Genomic DNA, 19,545 nt, shown 5'->3' with positions numbered 1-19,545 from the left:
GAGACACATACACCAGCAATGCCCCCCAGTTGTAATGTAACAGGCAGAGAATGTACTTTTAATGTGACTTGTGTAGCCCCATTGAGGCTGCTGAAGTAGTGCAATGCTTCAGCGCATGCGCAACCCCCCCCCCCAGCAGAAAATCAGTCATCAATGTGAATGCGAATAGATGAAACTGACTGGGGGGAAGGGGGGATAGGCTAGGTCCGGAGACCACTCTCTGCAGTCAGGTGACCCCCAAACTCCAGCCCCTCCATCGCCTACGTGAGCTTCTGACATGCTTGGGAGAGGCCATCTGGTCTCTTCCCAGCGTGGAGGTGTGAAGAATGTGGGTTTATGGTATGGCAACCAAGGCCATGGGGCCCAACACTTGGCCTCAACAGGAAATACAGCACAGCATGATATCAGAAGACATTCTAGGGGAAGGCAGGGGCTTTTAGAAATTAATATTTCTATTCAAAGACATCTAAAGAAACTGATGATGGAATAAGTGTTGTTAGTCTTTAAGGTGCCCCTGTTTTTCTGTTTTATTTTGCTACATAGCTACCATTCTGAAAGGTTGCCAACCTCCTGGTGGGGCCTGGAAATCTCTGGGAATTACAGTGGATCTCCAGACTACAGATATTATTACACATATTAGAACTGGTACACAATTCTCTGAGTCACTCAACTGCTGTTTTGTCATACAGTTGAATATATACTTTTAAAATCCTGTAATTATCCTTACTGCAAGAAGTGCAACCAATCTAGTGCTGGGTTTGAGTCCCCTTTTTGTGAGAGCTATAGAAAACAGCTGCTGGCTGCAGAAGTCCATTTTGAGGGGATATTTTGGAAAAATCTCATTCCGTTAATAATGAATTCTAAACACTTTAAACTCTAAGCAGCAAATCCAATCTGACATATTCAATCAGGGAACAGATAAAGTCACATCGCTTTTGTGCCCATGGGATTGGCTTGGTTTCCTATTACTTACAACTACAGCAATCTGCTTCTACTGAGTAATCAGCAAAGAATAATTTTAACTAGTGAATGAATTCAAGAAAACCAATAAGCCGTCTCCCCCATCCCTGTCGAGACATTCCAGGAATGAGAAAGGGCAGTGTTCATCAAGTACATTAGCGGCTGTGAATTTCGTCCACGTGACAACTACTGCTGCTTGTAATCCTGAAAGATTTTGCTGAATCTGAAAAGAATCTTTTCTGGCAGGCAGATATATCTGGCATAGACTGCTCTGTGCAGGGAGAGGCTGTTGAGGGCCCATTAATGTGATCGGTAAAACCAAATGATATATTTTTCCCCCTGGGAATAACACTTTGGACTACAGATATGGGCTACAGTTGTACATCTAAAAGCTCACCCATGAAAATAAACTGTGCTACATAATGAAAACTATCGTTATCAGAGTTCAACATAGACTTTCTGATGATGTGTTCAGGTTACTGCAAACTTGCTTTTTTAAATTTATGTCCTCTCAATTAAATATCAGAAGTGGAGATGTTCCAGTTTTAAGAATAAAGGTGTGTGTGTGGGGGGTACATGGATAAAAGTTGCTAGACCCTCTTCTCACCCACCATTCCTTTCCCACATCCCATGCCCTAGCTAATGATTACACAGATTTCTTGCTGTTATGTTCTGAGTTATTCCTAAACTGTTTAGTTATGGTTTGTGCTAAGGTATCCTAGCTTCCTCTGTTGTGACTGGCTGCGTAATAAAGACCTTCTAGTGGTCCTAAAGCCATACAGAGTATCCTATCAGAAAGCTCCACTTAGGTCCAATCAGACCTCATGAATATAGTTCAGTTTGTACATAGTTCAGTTTGGAACAGTATAAATTTGGATGCCGCTCTTTGCAGAGTCAGATTAGAGCTGAGTAATGTTCTGAATACTTAAAACTTGCTCAATATGTTTGACATTCGAATTTACCTTGTTGGACTGTGATGACCACTGGGATTGTTCAGTTCAGCACCAAACAACTTCAGTGCCTGATGAACAGGTTTGCATGCCCTCCCCCCCGCCCACAAAAAACCCTGCACGTGTACAAAAATGCTGCTAATCCAAACAGGTCTGCTACCAAATGGTAGGATTTCTTTACGAAACCACATCTATTTGTGATTAATTTATATGATTTGTTTGTGACTGATTTAACTGTCTATTAAAATAACTGCCTGCCAACGGGAGCAGTAGCAATGGGGAAGGGGGGAGTAGAACTTAGATTCTGACAACATGCATACACAAAAATCCAATTGCACTGTACTGTGCTATTAGGAAACAATAGGGAGAAGCAACCTGAGTGAACAGTCATGTATAGGTTGACAAGCAGACAAACAGTCCCTTGAAAAATTGGTTCATGACTGGCAAACAGGACATGAGCTCAACCCAATGGGTGTTGAAGCAACCCTATCCACAATTTCACTTTTCTCTCAGCTGGGTTCTGCTATCACAAGGGAGCCCATCTGTGCCCCCCCTTTGTTCTTCAATAAGACCACACATCTCATCCACCCTTTCTATGTGAACGGGACAGGCTTTAATTTAGAAGCATCTGCTGTGCTTGTGTCTCAAACAGAACTTTAGGTTTCTATGTGAAAAGAACTTTTTTTCTGTAGGGAGATTTCAAGCATGCAGTGTGCCATCTACACCCACGGTGCAGTGTACACAAAGCTTAATGATTCATTCTGCGGATTGTATCAACTAATTCTCAGGAAGGGGATATGGATCAAGTTTGCAGGTGCTGGAGGTGTATCTTCTCTCTGCACCACTTACCTAAATTGTAAACATCTCCTGTACTGTCCCTTTTCCCTCTTGGGGCTTAAAGCAGCTGAGGGGAGGGGAATATTTCAATTGGGGAAATGCTGCAGGGGAGATTAACCCAGCCCTTGTTCAATGCTGCAGCCCTGACCCACAGCATTAGTTTTTAGGGACCACATCTGGATACTCTGCATTATACGTAGCTTGGCCTTTCTTCTGGGCCAAGAGACTGCTGTGTTTCTTTTCCTCCCAAATGAAATTCTGTGCCTAGCCTATAAAGAAAACGTCAAACATTTTGCAAAATAGCAAATACACGCCTTGTATTGGGTGTTCATGCAACAACCTTTGCAGGAGCCTTGTCAAAGCTACATTTTCCTCTTTTCTTTGGACGAGGTACACACCGCAAGCATTTATGGACTGCCCAGCTGTGTACCCATCGAGGTTCCTCAGCTGTCCCTTTATCAGTAGTTTGATCTGCAGCAATTAGAAGGTGATAATATTTAACTCCTTGCCATGAGAAGCGTCACCCTGTTGCATGTCAAACTTCTGCCTAAAGGGACGGGAGCAGGCTAGCCTGTTTTTATTAAGCCAGTTGGAAGCCCTACATGAATGAACCACAGTGACTCCAGGCCAGTTGTGATTCCCTGCAGCAGATCCCCACAGTGTGTGTCACCCAAAAAAAAAAGGGGGGGGACACACAAGGATGAATCTGATCTGCTACAGAGAACACAGCATGTGCATACAATGCACACCTATTATTTCTGCAATTTGTGAAGCAACCCTAGGATTGGGATCTTATGCATGTGAATTGGAAGTGTTGAACTCAATACTTGCATAAAGATATGCAGGACATAGATGCAAGCCCACTTGCTCACTGTGATAAATGAAAGCTATGGCTTAGATGTTGCTATTGGTTCTATACAATTCTATACCTAAGGGGCCAAGGAAGAGTACAGCCATGGAATTTATTTTAGCCAGCCTGCCCTGCCTGCAGGCTCCTGTCAATCATAAAAAGACCCATTCAGGGCCATTTATTCCTGGCTGCAACTAGACTATTTGGAAGCTATTTTGCCAGTTGTTCAGACTCCTCAAAATAGCACTGAGCAGACTGACCAGTCGTGGTCTCTGGCCTCTCAGCTCTGACAACGTCTTCCTCACACAAATGTACACACACACACATAAGTCAGGATATTGTACTACTAAGGCTACATTTCCTGAGCCCGTTCGCGGGGAGGGCGGGGTATAAATGCAATAAAATAAATAAAATAAAATAACAGGCTCCCTTGATTTTTATGAGAGCCTCTCATTTCCTAAGGAAATAGGATCTTCTCATAAACCATGGCTCTCCAGTAGAAGATACATCTGAGCAAGAGCTCAAGGAAGCAAAGCTTCTTGGCAGCTTGAACAGTCTGGGTTCCACAGTGGTGTAAGAAGGAACTTTTTTTTGCCCTCTTGTAAGCCGCCCTGAGCCCGTTCGCGGGGAGGGCGGGGTATAAATACAAAAATAAATAAATAAACTAAACCAGAGTGTCTCAGCAAAGATGTTGCCATTTAGCCACAGATTTTGAAGGGGTCCAGGTGGAATATGGTCAACTGTCTACCATCTAAGATAGTGGTAGCTTACCACCTAGGGCTGCCATTTGCCCACAGCTGATAGGGGAACCACCACTGGAACTGCCTTCCCATGAGCACTAGAATTGAACAAAAGATTTAGTGAGTAGTTTCATGCACACTGCAGTGGTAATAGGGTAATAAGGTTGCTAGCTGGGAAACCAGAGAGGGCAGAAATTATCCTAACGGCATCCAACAACGTCACTTCTGGCTGCTTAACCAGAAGTGATGTCACCATGTTGTGGGATGCTCTAGAATTCACCCAAACCTCTATGGTTTTTACCATAGAGTTTTAGATTAATCATAGAGCATGTTGCGATAAAGTGACATCATTTCTGGATATGCAGCCAGAAGTGGAGCTGCAGTGTTGCTGGAAAAGTCCTGCAGATGGGCTCCTGACAACCCTATTACTACCACAGTGTGCGTGAAACTACTCAGTAAGTCTTCTATTCAGTTCTAGTCACCATTTTTCAAGGTGGTATGTTCATGCAGCAGCAGGATCTCCACTTTTCCCGAGCAGTCACAAATGGAGGATTCCATGCCATGAAAGCTTACATGTCTAGAAGAAGGTTTCTTACATGGCAAAAACATGATTTTTCTGTCTGTGTATTTTAACTCTTAAAGAAAGCTGGAAGCCTGGAAAGAATTAAAGAAAAGTACTGGAAGCTTCTAAAACTGTAATGTACTCGCCTTAACCACGTGCGCGACCGTGGGGCCATGCGGTCGTGCAAAAGCCTGTAGCTTCGTTCCTTGAGAACAATAGCCCAACGGATCCTAGTCCGCACCTATCAGAGGGCCAGGTCTGCTGCCGAGAGCCTATGGGACTCTCGGCTTCTGTAAATAGCCAGTAGGGAATAGGGGGTGTGTTTTGGTGGTGAGTTTTACAGCACATATAAGCCGGCCTGCGAGCCGGCGTTCCTTGTCTTGTTCCTGCTATAATAAAGTACTCTTGCTGAAATCACTCTACGCTCTCAGTACTTTTCACTGGCGACGAAGGTGGGATTCTACCCTTCCTGAACAAGACCCGGAGGAGATCAAGCACGCACCGAGCCCGATCGAGACCGCAGCAGCCGCCGCTCGTTTGGATCACCGCTCAACCGCATCGCGCATCGCTCTGCTCGCCTCCCCGGCCTCGCCTCACCATCAACGCCTCGCCTAGCCACGCCGCGCTCCTTGCCTAGCTGCGCCTCGCTCCGCATCGTCTCGGCAAGCTCCGCCTGCTTCTCTCGCCTCCTCGCCTCGCCCCGCGGCTTCCTGCTTCGCCTCGCCTCGGCGCCCTCACCGCGCCTCGCCAGCCTCGCTCGTCCCACCACCGGGAAGCTCCGCTCGCCTCGCCTCGCCTCACCGCGCCTCGCCAAGCGTAACAGCAGACAAGCGCACGCGCAAAGATGTCGGAGCCCGCCCTCACCTCCTCCACTTCATCCTTGTCATCCTCCTCCACTTCATCCTCTGCATCGACTTTGGCCGCCGCCGCCTCAGCAGCGACCTCTCACGAGGGCATTGCTCACTTTGACCTGGCACATCCTGAGCGATGGACAACGTGGGTGATGATCCTAAAGAACTATCTCACATGCTTATGGGTCACCGACGCAGGTATGAAGAGGGCACATCTCATACGCCTTTGTGGGATGGATACCCTGCTCCTTCTGCAGGACCTAATATCCCCCAGGGAAGTAGAAGAGGAGAGTTTTGATGACCTCATCGTGACCCTCACTGCTCACCTTGCTCCGAAGCCCACCAAGTTTGCGGAACGAATGGACTTTTTCACAAAAGTCCAAGGCCCAGAGGAGAGAGCTGCCGAGTTCCTGGCAAGCCTCCGACGGGCCGCCACGCAGTGTGCTTTCCCCAGCCTGGAAGACACGCTGCTTAATCAGTTCCTGGTGGGCCTTCGAGAAGCAAAATTGAGGAGGCGTTTGATCAGACAGAACGACCTCACACTGGCCCAGGCACTACAGGATGCGGCGGCCTTCGAAAAAGCGCATCAAGGCCGCAGCGGACACCAGGTCCATCGCACTCAAACCATTGTGGAGTCGGTCGACTCAGAGGAGGACGAGGTACTGCAAGTCCACCGTCAAGCAGCGCAACCGCCCCACTCGAGAGGGCCCCGAACCCCGAGATCATACGACCCAGCACCTCCCTGCGCCAGCTGCGGAGAGCCGCATGAGCGCCGGACCTGCTGTTTCCAGGACGCCGTCTGCTGGTCCTGCAACAAGCAGGGCCACATCGCAAAGGTCTGCCGCAGCCGCCGTCAGCAGCCCAGGAAGTCCTCCCACCAGAGGGAGCCGATCCACACCATGGACCTGCACTCCCTCGACCTTCACGCCGTCGACCACCAGCCCCAGCCCCAGGTAGGTGACCTGCCCTGCAACGGCCGAAACAAAGTCCACGTTTCGGTCCGGATAGAGGGGTCCCCCTGTAGCATGGAGATCGATACTGGCTCCGAGTTTACAATTATCTCGGAGGAGACACTACGGAAGGTGTGTCCTAAGGGGGGCCCCCCTCTGCGCAAACCACACTTTAAGTTACAGGATTTCAATAAGAATCCAGTGGTTGTGCAAGGCTGGGGCAAGTTCATGGTGGAATTCCAGGACTTCAGAGGTCCTCTGGACATTCTAGTGGTGGGCGGCCGGCTTTCCAGCCTCCTGGGGATGTCCTGGTTCAAGCCACTGGGCTTGACCATCGGGGGGCTCCACCAATTGCAGCGGGTAGACTTCATGGACGTTTGCAACGAGTTCCCGCAGGTTTTCGACGGCTCCTTCGGCAAGTTCACCGGACAACCCATCTCCTTGGACTTGGATCCTACGGTCCGCCCCATCCGGATCAAGGCCCGGCATCCACCCCTCACGATGAGGCCGAAGATCGAGGCGGAACTGGACCGGTTGTTGGCCCAAGGGGTGCTGGAACCGGTGGCGTCTGCCCGTTGGGAAACCCCCATTGTCACCCCTGTTAAGCCTAATGGGGACGTCAGGATCTGCGCGGACTACAAGTGCATCCTGAACAAAGCACTGCAAGACCACGCGTATCCTGTACCGGTGGTCAGCCACGTGCTGGCAGCACTTGCGGGGGCCCGCATATTCGGAAAGCTGGACTTGGCCCAGGCCTACCAGCAGCTGCCGGTGGACGCCGCCACAGCGGAAGCCCAGACAATTACCACTCATAAGGGGGCGTTCCGGGTCCACCGGCTCCAGTTCGGGGTCTCAGTGGCACCAGGGATTTTTCAATCCTTTATGGACTCTCTCCTTAAAACACAAGGCAGAGGAATTGTTTTTGGTTTTACTTGTAGAAAGGCCCAGAAGGGTTGTTTATGTTAAACTGCTCCAAGGTAAAGGTAAAGGTTCCCTTGCTCGAAAGCCAGTCGAATCCGACTCTAGGGTTGCGGTGCTCATCTCCGTTTCAAAGCCGAAGAGCCAGCGCTGTCCGAAGACGTTTCCGTGGTCATGTGGCCGGCATGACTAAACACCAAGGCGCACGGAACACTGTTACCTTCCCACCGAAGTGGTACCTATTTATCTACTTGGAATTTCTTGCTTTCGAACTGCTAGGTTGGCAGGAGCTGGAACTAGAGATGGGAGCTCACTCCATCATGCGGCACCCGGGTCTCTAACTGCTGAACTACTGACCTTCCACAGCCTGCGGTTTGGTATACATCACCATCCCTGCCAATTCAGCAACGCTTCTTATTCTTCCTAAACAATGAATTCTATTATCATTATCGCTGCAAAGGCTGCTTTTGATATAATGTTCTGCACTTGAAAATTGTCTTTTTAAAAGGGTCAGGCAAATGGCTACATGTGAAGAAAGGACATAGAGATTCACCTTCCTGAGAACCTCCCTGAACGCTAGGGTTGCCAAATGTACTCACCCCTTGGAGCGGGGGAGCCTCGCCGGGCTCCAGGAGCTCTTGCCGGATGTGTGTGTGTGCGCGCAAAGCGAGCGTGCACCGGCAGCACATCACAGGAAGTGACGTGCTACGTGCTCACATTGGGGGCGTGGCCCAGATCGTCAGGGGGGAAACCATATGGTTTCCCCCCCACGACGATCTGGGCCACGCCCCCAACGTGAGCAACGTGGCTGCGTCACCTCTGGTGACGCAGCTTCGGGGGCGGAGTTCCCCCCGGGGCCCGATTCCGCCGCCACGGAAATCGGGCCTCCAAAGCGGGGGATTCCCCTCCCCCGGGCCCATTTGGCAACCCTACTGAATGCAACTGGAATCTCTAAGATATATCAAGGAAACATTTCAGTCCCTATATAACATTTTGATATGTAAACATACATCCAGTAACTATCTGTGAGCATCAAAGGTCCTATTCATACATGCACAGAGAGCAGAATATGGCCTAATCCCCATGTTGCTAGCGCATGTGTGTATAAATATCACAGCTACATTGACTGAGCAAACTGTATGGGTCTTTCCCACGCGGCTTTTATGCCTGTCTAATGTTCCAGGCCACAAGAGCAAAGCCATCTTGAGTGATGCTATAAAATCAGAATATATGAAAATGAAACAGTTCAAATATTTAGAGGCTTAGGGGGGCAGGTACATTGGAAATTTCATTTTCCTGTCTTTTGTAGACTAAACATAGCCTGGCATGCACCGGGCAATTGTGAAGACTTGAATGGCAACTGATACTCTCCTGCCAAGATCACATGACCTCCCAGCTATTGTTAACTGTAAGTGTCACACACTGGCTGCCCAACATCCCAGTGATGTTGTGACGCTTCCTGGAGTAAAGTCAGCAACAACAAAGCAGAGACATTTTGATTGCCCGGGAAGCGCTTTGCAAAAGGATGTCTGCCAGAGTGATACGGATTTAATAAAAGAAATCTGCACAGACATTTCCTCAAATCCCTTGGCATGTCTGTGTGCATGTGCGCTTGGGTTTGTGTTGGTTTGATACTTTTTCATTGTCTTCTTTCATAGCTAGTTCATTTCAGGCTATGGTTACCTAAAGGTGTAATGCTACCATTAAAGGTCAACCAGGCACCGGGATTGAGTGGGTATTAACAACGCTTAACATTTATACAGTACTTTCGGTTTTCACAATATCTTACAACAGTCCTGTAAAGAAGGCCAGTACTGTTATTCCTACATTTATTTATATATTTGTGTTATTTATAGTCCACCTTTCTCACTGAGACTCAAGAAGGATTACCCAGGGTAAGTCAATAGGATCAACAGATGGGAGAGGCAATAAACAATGCAATAGGGCTCAGGTTGCAGAAATTCGAAAACAAGCAGAAACATGATACAAAACTGAAACAAAGCATAAGCATTTAAACACGGCACATTAAATGATGCAGAAATTACCTAGTAGGAGCATACTTACAGTAAGAGATAGTACATAGTAGTATAGGATACAGTCCTTAGCCCTTTACTAAAACATCTTTCTGAAGTTTCCTTACAGTTCCGGTGTAAACAAACAAACCAACCAACCCTTCCAGAATAATTCAGTTTCGCATAGTTTGCAAAAAGCCCGCAGAGTGGGAGCCTTCCTGACCTCATTGGGCAGGCCATCCTGTAAGGTGGGGGCCACAACAGAGAATGGGTATGTATGGGCAGTTGTTCATTTTGCCCATTTGCAGGGTGGCCAAGAACTGACTGCAGAATAGGAGTCATATGCATGCTCCACCTAGCTCCTGATAATAACCAAGTTGCGGCATTGCGCACCAACTGGAATCCCCATGTTGACTTTAGGGGGAGACCTATGTCTCTCCCCTACCCAAACCCCACCCTCTCCAGGCTCCAGGAAAATCTGCATTCTTCTATTCCTAAAGGCGTTTTTATAAAGTGAATAGGGTTGTAGTTTTAATGTTTCAGAAAAATTTAGGTAGCTTTCATTGCATTGCTTATTGGCATTGTATATTACACTGTCATCTAGTTTTGCAATCCAGTTTGACTGCACATGTATTATATTGTTGTTATTACAGGGTTAGTGTTTTAAGTTGTGTGACCTTCCTCAAATCTCAGCAAGAAAGGCAGACTATAAATAAAAAAAAATAAACTGACCAGTTGGGCTTCATACCAAGTGAGTATATGCTTTTTTGTAGTCCCCTGTGATAGCAAAAGGCTCTCCAGGTAGGAAGCAGAATGCTTTATCTTCAAGATCTCTCATCCCTGAGTGGTGAGAACATATCCCAAAGTCCCTTTCAATAGTGCAGGAGACTCTGGGAAGTTTTCAGTCTTCCTGCCCCATTTGCCTCTGCTGATCCCCGAGACTAGTCATGCCTCAGCTTCCTAACCCGGAACCATTACAGAAACGACCCCCCCCCCCCCCCCTCCCCCCGCTAAGCTTCTCAACAGCCTCCAATTTGACAAACAAGGTACATACAAAAAGCTTCAGAACTGGCAAAACCTTCTAATATCCTGTAGAGTTTAAGGAGTTGTGGACTGGCTCCCTCTCTTTGCACTCTAATGAATCCCTTTCTCTCGTCTTCTCTTCTTCTCTCCTATTTGTTCACTGTACAAAGCAAATGCATATTTCTGCTACTTGGGCAAATAAGGTAAAGGCAAGATGGTGGCTGAGTGGGGAGGATGGTGACCATATACAGGTGACTGAAGAGGATGAAGGATGACAAGAGCCCTCAAACTTTGCCTTGAGTCCAAGGGCACAAGGCAGGAGAAGAATGTTTTAGATTAAAGAAACGGGGGGGGGGGTAAACGGGGGGGGGGGGATTTGCAGATTGCATAGGCTAATTTACATTCATAGATGCAAATATATATGTAGTGCCAGCCCTGTCTAGAGCAACTGGCAAAGCTCAGCTCTTTGAATGATAGCCTGTTACTCAAATGTTTACAAAAAGCTGCTTCAATAAGAAAAAAATAACAACTTCAGCTGGTTTTACTGGACAGAAGCTGGACATTTCAGAGGACACCCCTTGAAAAAAAGGACCGTCCTCTGAAAAAGAGGACATCTTACCATCTCTAGCTAGAAGAAAAACTCAGTTATTATTGGAAAGATATATACTTTTATTTAAAAATGTAGCTTGAATCCAGACTAGCATTTCGCAGACACAATGATTTCTGCCCACTGAAAGCAGCTTTTCTGCCTCCTTGTTCCTGCAGCAGCCCAAAATATCCCCTGAAATCCTGTTCCTAGGGGATCCTTTGCCCCTCAGGAACAGGATTTGGGAGGTATTTCAGGCTATCATGGGAGAGACAGGCAAGAAAGTAACACTTCGTGGGTGGGAATCCTTGTGCCTTTTAAGTGTTACCCTGGATTCAAGTTACATTTTTAAAAAAAGCTGGAGAAGCCTTAGTTTGGGCAAAAGGTCTTTGGATTTTTTTGGGAGATCTTTAGGCAGACAGCCCAAATAGAGGATTTTCTGCTTCATCCACGTGGTTTAAGCCATGATTTGAGAACTAAGTTGAGTTAGTGTGAGCTAGCTCACAGTTTTTTAGCCTCTGGCTCACACATTTTTGCCTTAGCTCAGGCAGGATGGCTCCAGAGCAGACTAATTTATGCAGTAGCCAAATGGCTCGCTCACAACGTTTAATGCCAGGAGCTCACAAAGTAAAATTTTTGCTCACAAGACTCAACAGCTTAGAGGGAACATCCTGCCTAGAGACACTGCCATTTCTATGTGTTCTACATTCTACCATTTTTAGTGCTATGTAAATGTTTGATTTGCCTTTTCTTTATATTTACTTTTTGAATATCAATCTATTCCTTCACTCTCTGCCCACCTCCAACATGTTTTGTCAGTCAAGTTATTGGTCTCCTAATACTAAGTTGTTGTTTTGTTTTTATTTGTTTTTTTAAAAAAACCTCACACAAATATTGTCTTTTTGGCTGCCTTTGATAACCAGGGAACCTGATGTTAATGGATGAGTTAGAGACAGCTGATAGTTTCTTTTAAGGTTCTGGATCCTTAGTTGGGAACAGGAGGGATCACATACCTGGGAATGTAGGAAACTGTTGCTGAAAAGCATTCTGTACATCCCCAGAAAGCAGCCCGGCCCTTCAGTTTCACTCAGTTTCTATGACTGTATTTATTGGGTTGAAACCAACGCTGTTTTCCCTTGCTGAAGAAAAGAGCAGGGAGGTCCCCTTTGATGCCAAAAGTTTATGCTGGGGATTATGGGGCTGCATAGACAAAAGCCACGTGAGACCTTGTTCCCTCTCTCACATCCCTTTGCAAGTGCTGAAACAACAGCCTCCCCCCCCCCAATAGCTGTTTCAGCACTTGGAAAGACATAGGGGGTGGGCAAGATCACCTAGTCCTGCTGCACCATGGGCTCAGTCAGCATCGAGCCCTTGCAGCATTTTAAATGGCTGAATTCATCTGTATAATGGCACTGGTGTCAAACCCAGGGATGCCATAATATCTAGTTTGGCTCAGAGGCTATAGTAAGGAAGGAAAACATGTAAGACGGAGTGAAAAAGCCGGTCTGGATCCAGGTCCTGTAACTGATTATCAGGCTGAAAATAGCCCATTTCTTACCTGGCTGGTAGAAATCTGGAGATAGTTCTCTGGCCATCGACCTGGCTAATGTGGATTCGTTGTTAGCTGCTAGTGCTGCTTGCTCAGCACCTTCGGACTTGGCTTTGGCATGGGCAGTTCTGTAGAGAGAAAACCGTCATGGGATTGAGTGTTTTCCAGATGCTACAAAGACATCTTTTTTTTTTAAAAGCCATTTATTCCAAAACTCATAAAGATGCTCCCTCTAAACTGTGGAGTCTTGTGAGCAAAAATCCTACTTTGTGAGCTACTGGCATTAAAGTTGTGAGCGAGCAATTTGGCTACAGCAGAAATTAGTTTGCTCTGGAGCCATCCTTCCTGAGCGAAGACAAAAATGTGTGAGCCAGAGGCTAAAAAAACTGAGAGCTAGCTCACACTAACTCAGCTTAGAAGGAACACTGGTACGTACTGGTTGAGTTTTGGAGATAAGCCTCTTTTATGGTGGTCAATGATACCCACAATACTTATTGGGCCTATTTTGAAAGCACCTGATGGTTTTGCATCTTAATGGCCTATACTAGCATGCCACATACGAAATGGGGTATACAGACAGCAGGCTTCTTGAAAAACTACCACATCCTTTGGTTGAGGCACAGGTATCATCTGTCCATGTGAACATTCACCTAGAACGGGGGGGGGGGCTATGTGGTGCCCACAGGCACCATGGCGCCCACCAACACCTTTCTGGGTACCCACCAAGTATGTTCAGAAAGAGGGTGAGGTCAGGTGGGGATTCTGCCCAGCAGGTCTTCTAATTGGCCATTGGAGATTTGATGGGCTGTTCAGATTTTTAGAATCTTTGCTTTGACAGCAGTTGCCACCACAGCACGAGTATCTTTAGTGCGTAACTGAAGGTAAGCTGTGGCAGCCATGGTGTGGCTGGTTCCAACTTCTGCTGCAGCCACACTGCTGTCTCAGAATTCCAAAGGTGCTTGCAGGCTCATAAAAGCTGGGGAGCCTTGACCTAGAAAAACACCAATCCTAGCAGCAAATCGTGGTGACTGGACAAACTCAGCTCTTTCCCGTGTTGGCTGTTACAACATCATGTAAGTATGACTGTTATGCAATTTTTTGATGTGCCCTTTTTACCAATAGTGTACTTTCCCTAAGTACTATTTTTTGCACGGATCTGAAGTTTTCTTTGCATTCGCAATATTCTTGCTGGAGGAAGAATCGCCTTTTCCCAATGAAAACATACTGCAGTTTGAGTCCTGAGAAAACCAAGAATCCATCTATCACCTTGGTATCCTCCCCTTCCTACAAGAAGCTCAGGGCAGCATACATATAAATAGGAATGGCCCAAGCTGATTTTTATGGAAGAGGGAAGATTTGAACCTGGGTCTCCTTGTTCAAAGTTTAGTGCTCTAACCACGACACCACATTGTACTTCCATATCAAAAGTGTTAACTTGTGTGGAGATATTTGGCTGTTATGCACCAAATAAATAACAATAATACACTTTCTAGTATTTTGGACTGATCATCTGAAAAGGCTTTCAGAAAGCTTTAGAGTCTACAGGGCCGTTAGAATGAACAGTGCCATTTTCCAACACAACCTTCACAAGCAGTTAAGTCTTTACATGCCAATGAAACATTTTAAGAATCTCACATTAGTCCCTTGAAGCGGATACCCAACGGCACTCTCTGGGCCCAGCAATACTGTTAGATAAAGGAGAGGACACTGTGTCTCTTAACTCACATAGCAGCTTCCTTTGTATGAAGAGCACGTTTCAGTTTCATCCTCTTAGGTAATAGAGAATTATTGCTACCCTTTGAGGACAGGCCTGGGGGAAGAGGGATGCTTTCAAGGGCTTGTGTCATGGTTAAAAGTTTTCCCATTCCTGAAATGTGGAGTCGCTCAGCTGAGGAAGTAGAAATCTCCACTCTGAAGTCCTGACATCTCACAGAAGGCCCCTAAGAAGCTGTAAACAGAGAACGCTTGTCCTTTTTTGGTAGTGTATAATCAGTGTGATTAATTCCACCGCCATGTGAGGGAGGCCCAGTGGCGTATTGCTGTCTCCTTGTGTCTGAAGAGGTGTGTGGGATCCAAAGCATTCAGGATGTGCAGTATGAAAAGTACGCAGACGGACGAGTGATTTCAGCTTAGCGTACTTTATTTGATCAGGAACAAGACAAAGTAACCAGCTCGCAGGCTGGTTTATATGTGCAACAACCCCGCACCCAAAACACACCCACACACAAGTGGCTATTTACAGTGGCCGAGAGTTCCATAGGCTCACGGCCGTGAGCCTAGCCTGCCGACAGGTGCCGGCTAGGATCCGCTTGTCCCATTGTTACTGAGAGCGAAGCTCGGCCGCTTCGCATGACCCCGTGGTGAAATGGCCACGCACGCGGTCTGAGATGGATACATTACACAGTACAAGGCAGAAAAACAGTCTACACCTTGAAGCTTGTGTAGTGAAATTTGGTGTAGTGGTTAAGTGTGTGGACTCTAATCTGGGAGAACCAGGTTTGATTCCCCACTCCTCCACTTGCAGCTGCTGGATGACCTTGGGCAAGCCATAGTTCTGTCAGAGCTGTTCTCTCAAGAGCAGTTCTGTCAGAGCTCTCTCAGCCCCACCTGCCTCACAAGAAGAAGAAGAAGAAGAAGAAGAAGAAGAAGAAGAAGAAGAAGAAGAAGAAGAAGAAGAAGAAGAAGAAGAAGAAGAAGAAGAAGAGGAGGAGGAGGAGGAGGAGATTGGATTTATACCCCGCCCTTCACTACCCGAAGGAGTCTCAGAGCGGCTTACAAACTCCTTTCCCTTCCCCTCCCCACAACAGACACCCTGTGAGGTAGGTAGGGCTGAGAGAGCTCTGACAGAAACTGCTCTTTTTCAAGGACAGCTGTGCCAGAGCTTGTGACTGACCCAAGGTCACATCAGCAGGTGCAATTGGAGGAGTGGGGAATCAAACCCAGTTCTCCCAGGTTAGAGTCTGCGCACTTAACCACTACACCAAACTGTATTGTAACCCATTCTGAGACTCCGAGTGAAGGGCAGGGTATAAATCCAATCTCTTCTCTTCTGAATAATTAATAGTTATCGTATGGCACTGAGTGTAGAATAACCAGGAGATCCTAGGATTGTCTGGCAGCTGCAAATTCTAGCTCTTAGCATTGTGCTAGTGGCAAGCTAGACTTTTTTATGGGCTGAGAGAGCTCTGAAAGAGCTGTGACTAGCCCAAGTCCACCCAGCTGGCTTCATGTGAAGGAACAGGAAATCAAGCCTGGTTCTCCAGATTAGAGCACTGCTCTTAACCACTACACCAAAGAGTTTGGTGAAGTGGTTAGGAGCGCAGACTCTAATTTGGATAACCGGGTTGGATTCCCCACTCCTCCACATGTAGCTGCTGGTGTGACCTTGGGTCAGTCGTAAGTTCTTTTACAGCTGTTCTCTCAAAGGCAGTTCTCAAAAGAGCTCTCTCAGCCCCACCTACCTCCCAGGGTGTCTGTTGTGGGGAAGGGAAAGGAGATTGTAAGCCACTCTCTCCTTTGGGTAGTGAAGGGCGGGGTATTAATCCAGTATCCTCCTCCTCCTCCTCTGAAGCTCTACCTCCAAATTCCCAGGAATCTCCAACTTGGAGTCGGCAACTCTACTTGTGAGGTAGGTTAGGCCGAGAGCGATTGGTCCAAACAAGCTTCCATGGCAAAGAGAGGAGTGAAGCCTGGGCCTCCCAGATCCTAGCCCAACACTCTAACCATTACCCTACAGTGAAGTTTATTTTAAATGGGGGATCATTCAACTCTACCTTCCCCACCTGCACCCTGAATTGATGTGATGCACTTTGCCATCTCAGAATCTACCACCTCATTCTACTGCTGTTATAGGGTAGGTTTAATTTATATTTATTTATAAGTTCAATTTATACCCCGCCCTCCCCGCTACGCGAGCTCAGGGCGGCTTACAAGGAGGCATAAGCTTTGGTTCTCCCAAAGAGCTCACTTGCACTGAGAACAGCAGCCACAGCATGAGAAACCAGAGTTGCTAACAGACTAGGAGCAATTGGGGCAAAGAAGGATGCAGGCTCCAAATTCAAATGAAGAACTGGATGCCATGTTTCTTGAGAGCAGCCTGCTGACTTATTCAGGCTGATGAGAATTCAAAGGTTAGGGTGCCTTCCTTTGATACCTGCATCCTAACATCTTTGTTGTAGTAAATGCAAGAAAACCATCTCATGCTCCTAAACTCTGTCCACAAGTTGCAGTGCACCTATGTACAATCTGTATACAGTATATACTTCATTTTTCTTTACAATTGGGCTGAGTAATTTTCATGTTACATTCAATGCTTGTACAGCTAAGTGTGTGATTTAAACCTCACATTTACCCAGGTACCAGTTCCCGGTTTCACTTGTAAAGTGAATGCATGTTTGCTCTTTCGCACAAACAGATGGACGTGCAGGATGTACATGCACTCACTGTAATGCAAACAGGGTTTCTGCTGAGTTAAGAAAGATCTTAACACTTGGAAAAAATATGCATATGCAAAATATTAACTCAGTGGGGTTGACCTCTGAGTGTACATGCTTAGGACTGAACTGTGATTCACTGCTTTCCTAGGAGTAAGCCTATGGAATAAATTGGGCCAGAGTAGACCTACTGAGGAGTGCTCCCTCAGTATTTTGTAATCTTGAGATAAATACTCAATACAAGCTTAGAGTTACCTGTTGACAGAGCCCCTCTCTATTACCACAGCGTCTTCTGTTACCCCAGTTGTCTTTCTCAGATCACCAATAATCTTTTGAATTTTTCCGCTATCAGAAACCCTGGTTTTTTCCATTATGCAGCAAAGAAATCGCCACTACGCTTGGAAAATTTTACAGGGAAACCGCAAAAGGATCAACAACTCAACACATGAGAGCTCTCAGTTAATTAGCACTAGATCAAACACTGCTATTTAGATAAGGTACTGCTCTTTAGCATAATTAGCCTAAATATTCAGCCTCTACCAGGACACCAAAATCTTGCATTCTAATCCCATTGCCACTTAAATAATTAATTTCAAAACAGACTGAATGATTAGTACATATATTTTAAGCATCCTGCTTGGAGTTGCTGTGTGCAATGTTCTTCTCATCAGCCATGAGACAGGAGTAGGTTTCTCCCATTCTGTTCCTTTTATTGTTGTGGAATCTCTCTCTGTGCCACATTCCACTACTCCTTACTTCAGGTTAACTAGTACAATTTCTAAAATTAATGCCAGAATTGAAGCGGGTGTAGTTCATTAAAGTTTTCAGCGCTTTCAATCCATTTGCATTCCCCTCCCCTTTATGTAACCAATGCGCAAATTGACAAAGCACATCAAGGGGTGGGGGTGGGGGTGGATTATAGCACAGCTCTCTGAGGGCCCTGGACAGCAAGCCGCATTGGGAACATGTTGTGAGGTTTGGAATGGACTGTGGAGAAGGAGCCGCACAGGGATAGCTCACAGGGAGAGGGGAGGGAGAAGAAGGAGGTGGAGCTAGTGAGGAAATGGGTTGCTAGGCAAGGAGAAGCCATTTGGGGAATGTGCATATAGGGAACCTGCCAACTGCATATAGATCCTGACCATACTAATGTTTGGGAATGTGGTTCAGGATCCAAGAAGATATATTTAATGAGGAATGAACAAAATCCAAAGAGCATTCAGTCTTTATTCTCCTTTATACTTCAGAAGGCATAACCTCATACTTTCCTTTTCCTTCTTCAATGCTACTAAGCTTAAACTTGACTTTGGGGATACAGCCAGGGGTCATTTCCTGCAGGAGCGCACAGGAGCGGAGCTCCGGCAGTAAAGAGCCCAGGGGGTGGGCACATGCAACAAGCCCCACCCCCTGCTCCCAGCAGCCCTCACGTCAGAGCAAGAAGCAGCCAGGTAAGTTGCAGAGCTCCCCCCAGTCCAAAACAGTCCAGTGGCACCTTTAAGACCAAGTTTTATTCAGGTACAAGCTCTCCCTCCTCTGTGAGGACAGATCTGCACGTCCCCTCCCCCAATAGCTAGCAATCCAAAACAGTCCAGTGGAGCCTGAGTGGTGGGTATTGCCTTCTGACACACTTCCAGGGATGTCAGGGGGTGTGGCATATGCAAATCAGTTATGCTAATGAGTTGTGCTAATGAGATCCTGCACCTCTTTTTCTACGAAATGACCCCTGGATACAGCAGAGGTAGATGAATGAAGAGAAAGCAAAAAGGGTTCCAAACTCACTCTCATTCTCTAAATGGGAAGTCAATAAGAATGGGCGCAATCCAGAAAGCTGCTGGCATATTAGGACATACATATGTCAAGTTGCTGCTAGGGCTGTTCTCCTAGTCTCATTCTGGAACTATCTCCCCAGTGAGCACAGTTTTATAAATAGCTTAGTGTAATCTTTGGAAACTGAAGAACTGAAATAAACTGAAAAACCAACCTGCACGTCTTTCAGGTGAACTGTGACATCTCTGCCTGAGCTCTGCCTGAGCTCTTATCACATACAACCCAGAGCTCCAGATGTTGGGCACACCAATCACATCAAGTTGCATAGGAGCTGGTCCAGCGCTGTTATTCTCATTGCCGGACTGCAGGGGAAGGGATGGCTGAATCCTATCCTTTCCCCCAGAGAATAACTACACACTAGGAAAGGATGAATGGGACTGTTAGCAGACTCAGGGTTGCAGCACTGAGAAGGTAGTGATGGGAAAGGGCTGCGCCAGGCTTGGGCTAGTATGGCATATGGATCACAGAAGGGCACAGGAGATGCTTGCAAGCTGGCATAA

General features: G+C 46.7%; 1 protein-coding gene across 1 annotated transcript in view; it reads right to left on the bottom strand.

The window, feature by feature from the left end:
• JPH2 (junctophilin 2) overlaps window positions 1-19,545 on the bottom strand; it is a 118,178-nt gene that overhangs the window by 29,230 nt on the left and 69,403 nt on the right. The window contains 1 exon segment of the mRNA XM_015424228.1: window positions 12,798-12,916. Within this exon segment, the coding sequence (XP_015279714.1) occupies window positions 12,798-12,916 (119 nt within the window).

The sequence above is a fragment of the Gekko japonicus genome, unplaced genomic scaffold, assembly GCF_001447785.1.
Source record: "Gekko japonicus isolate JY-2015 unplaced genomic scaffold, Gekko_japonicus_V1.1 scaffold1486, whole genome shotgun sequence".
Classification (NCBI taxonomy): Eukaryota; Metazoa; Chordata; class Lepidosauria; order Squamata; family Gekkonidae; genus Gekko; species Gekko japonicus.
This window is presented reverse-complemented; position numbering and strand designations above follow the sequence as displayed.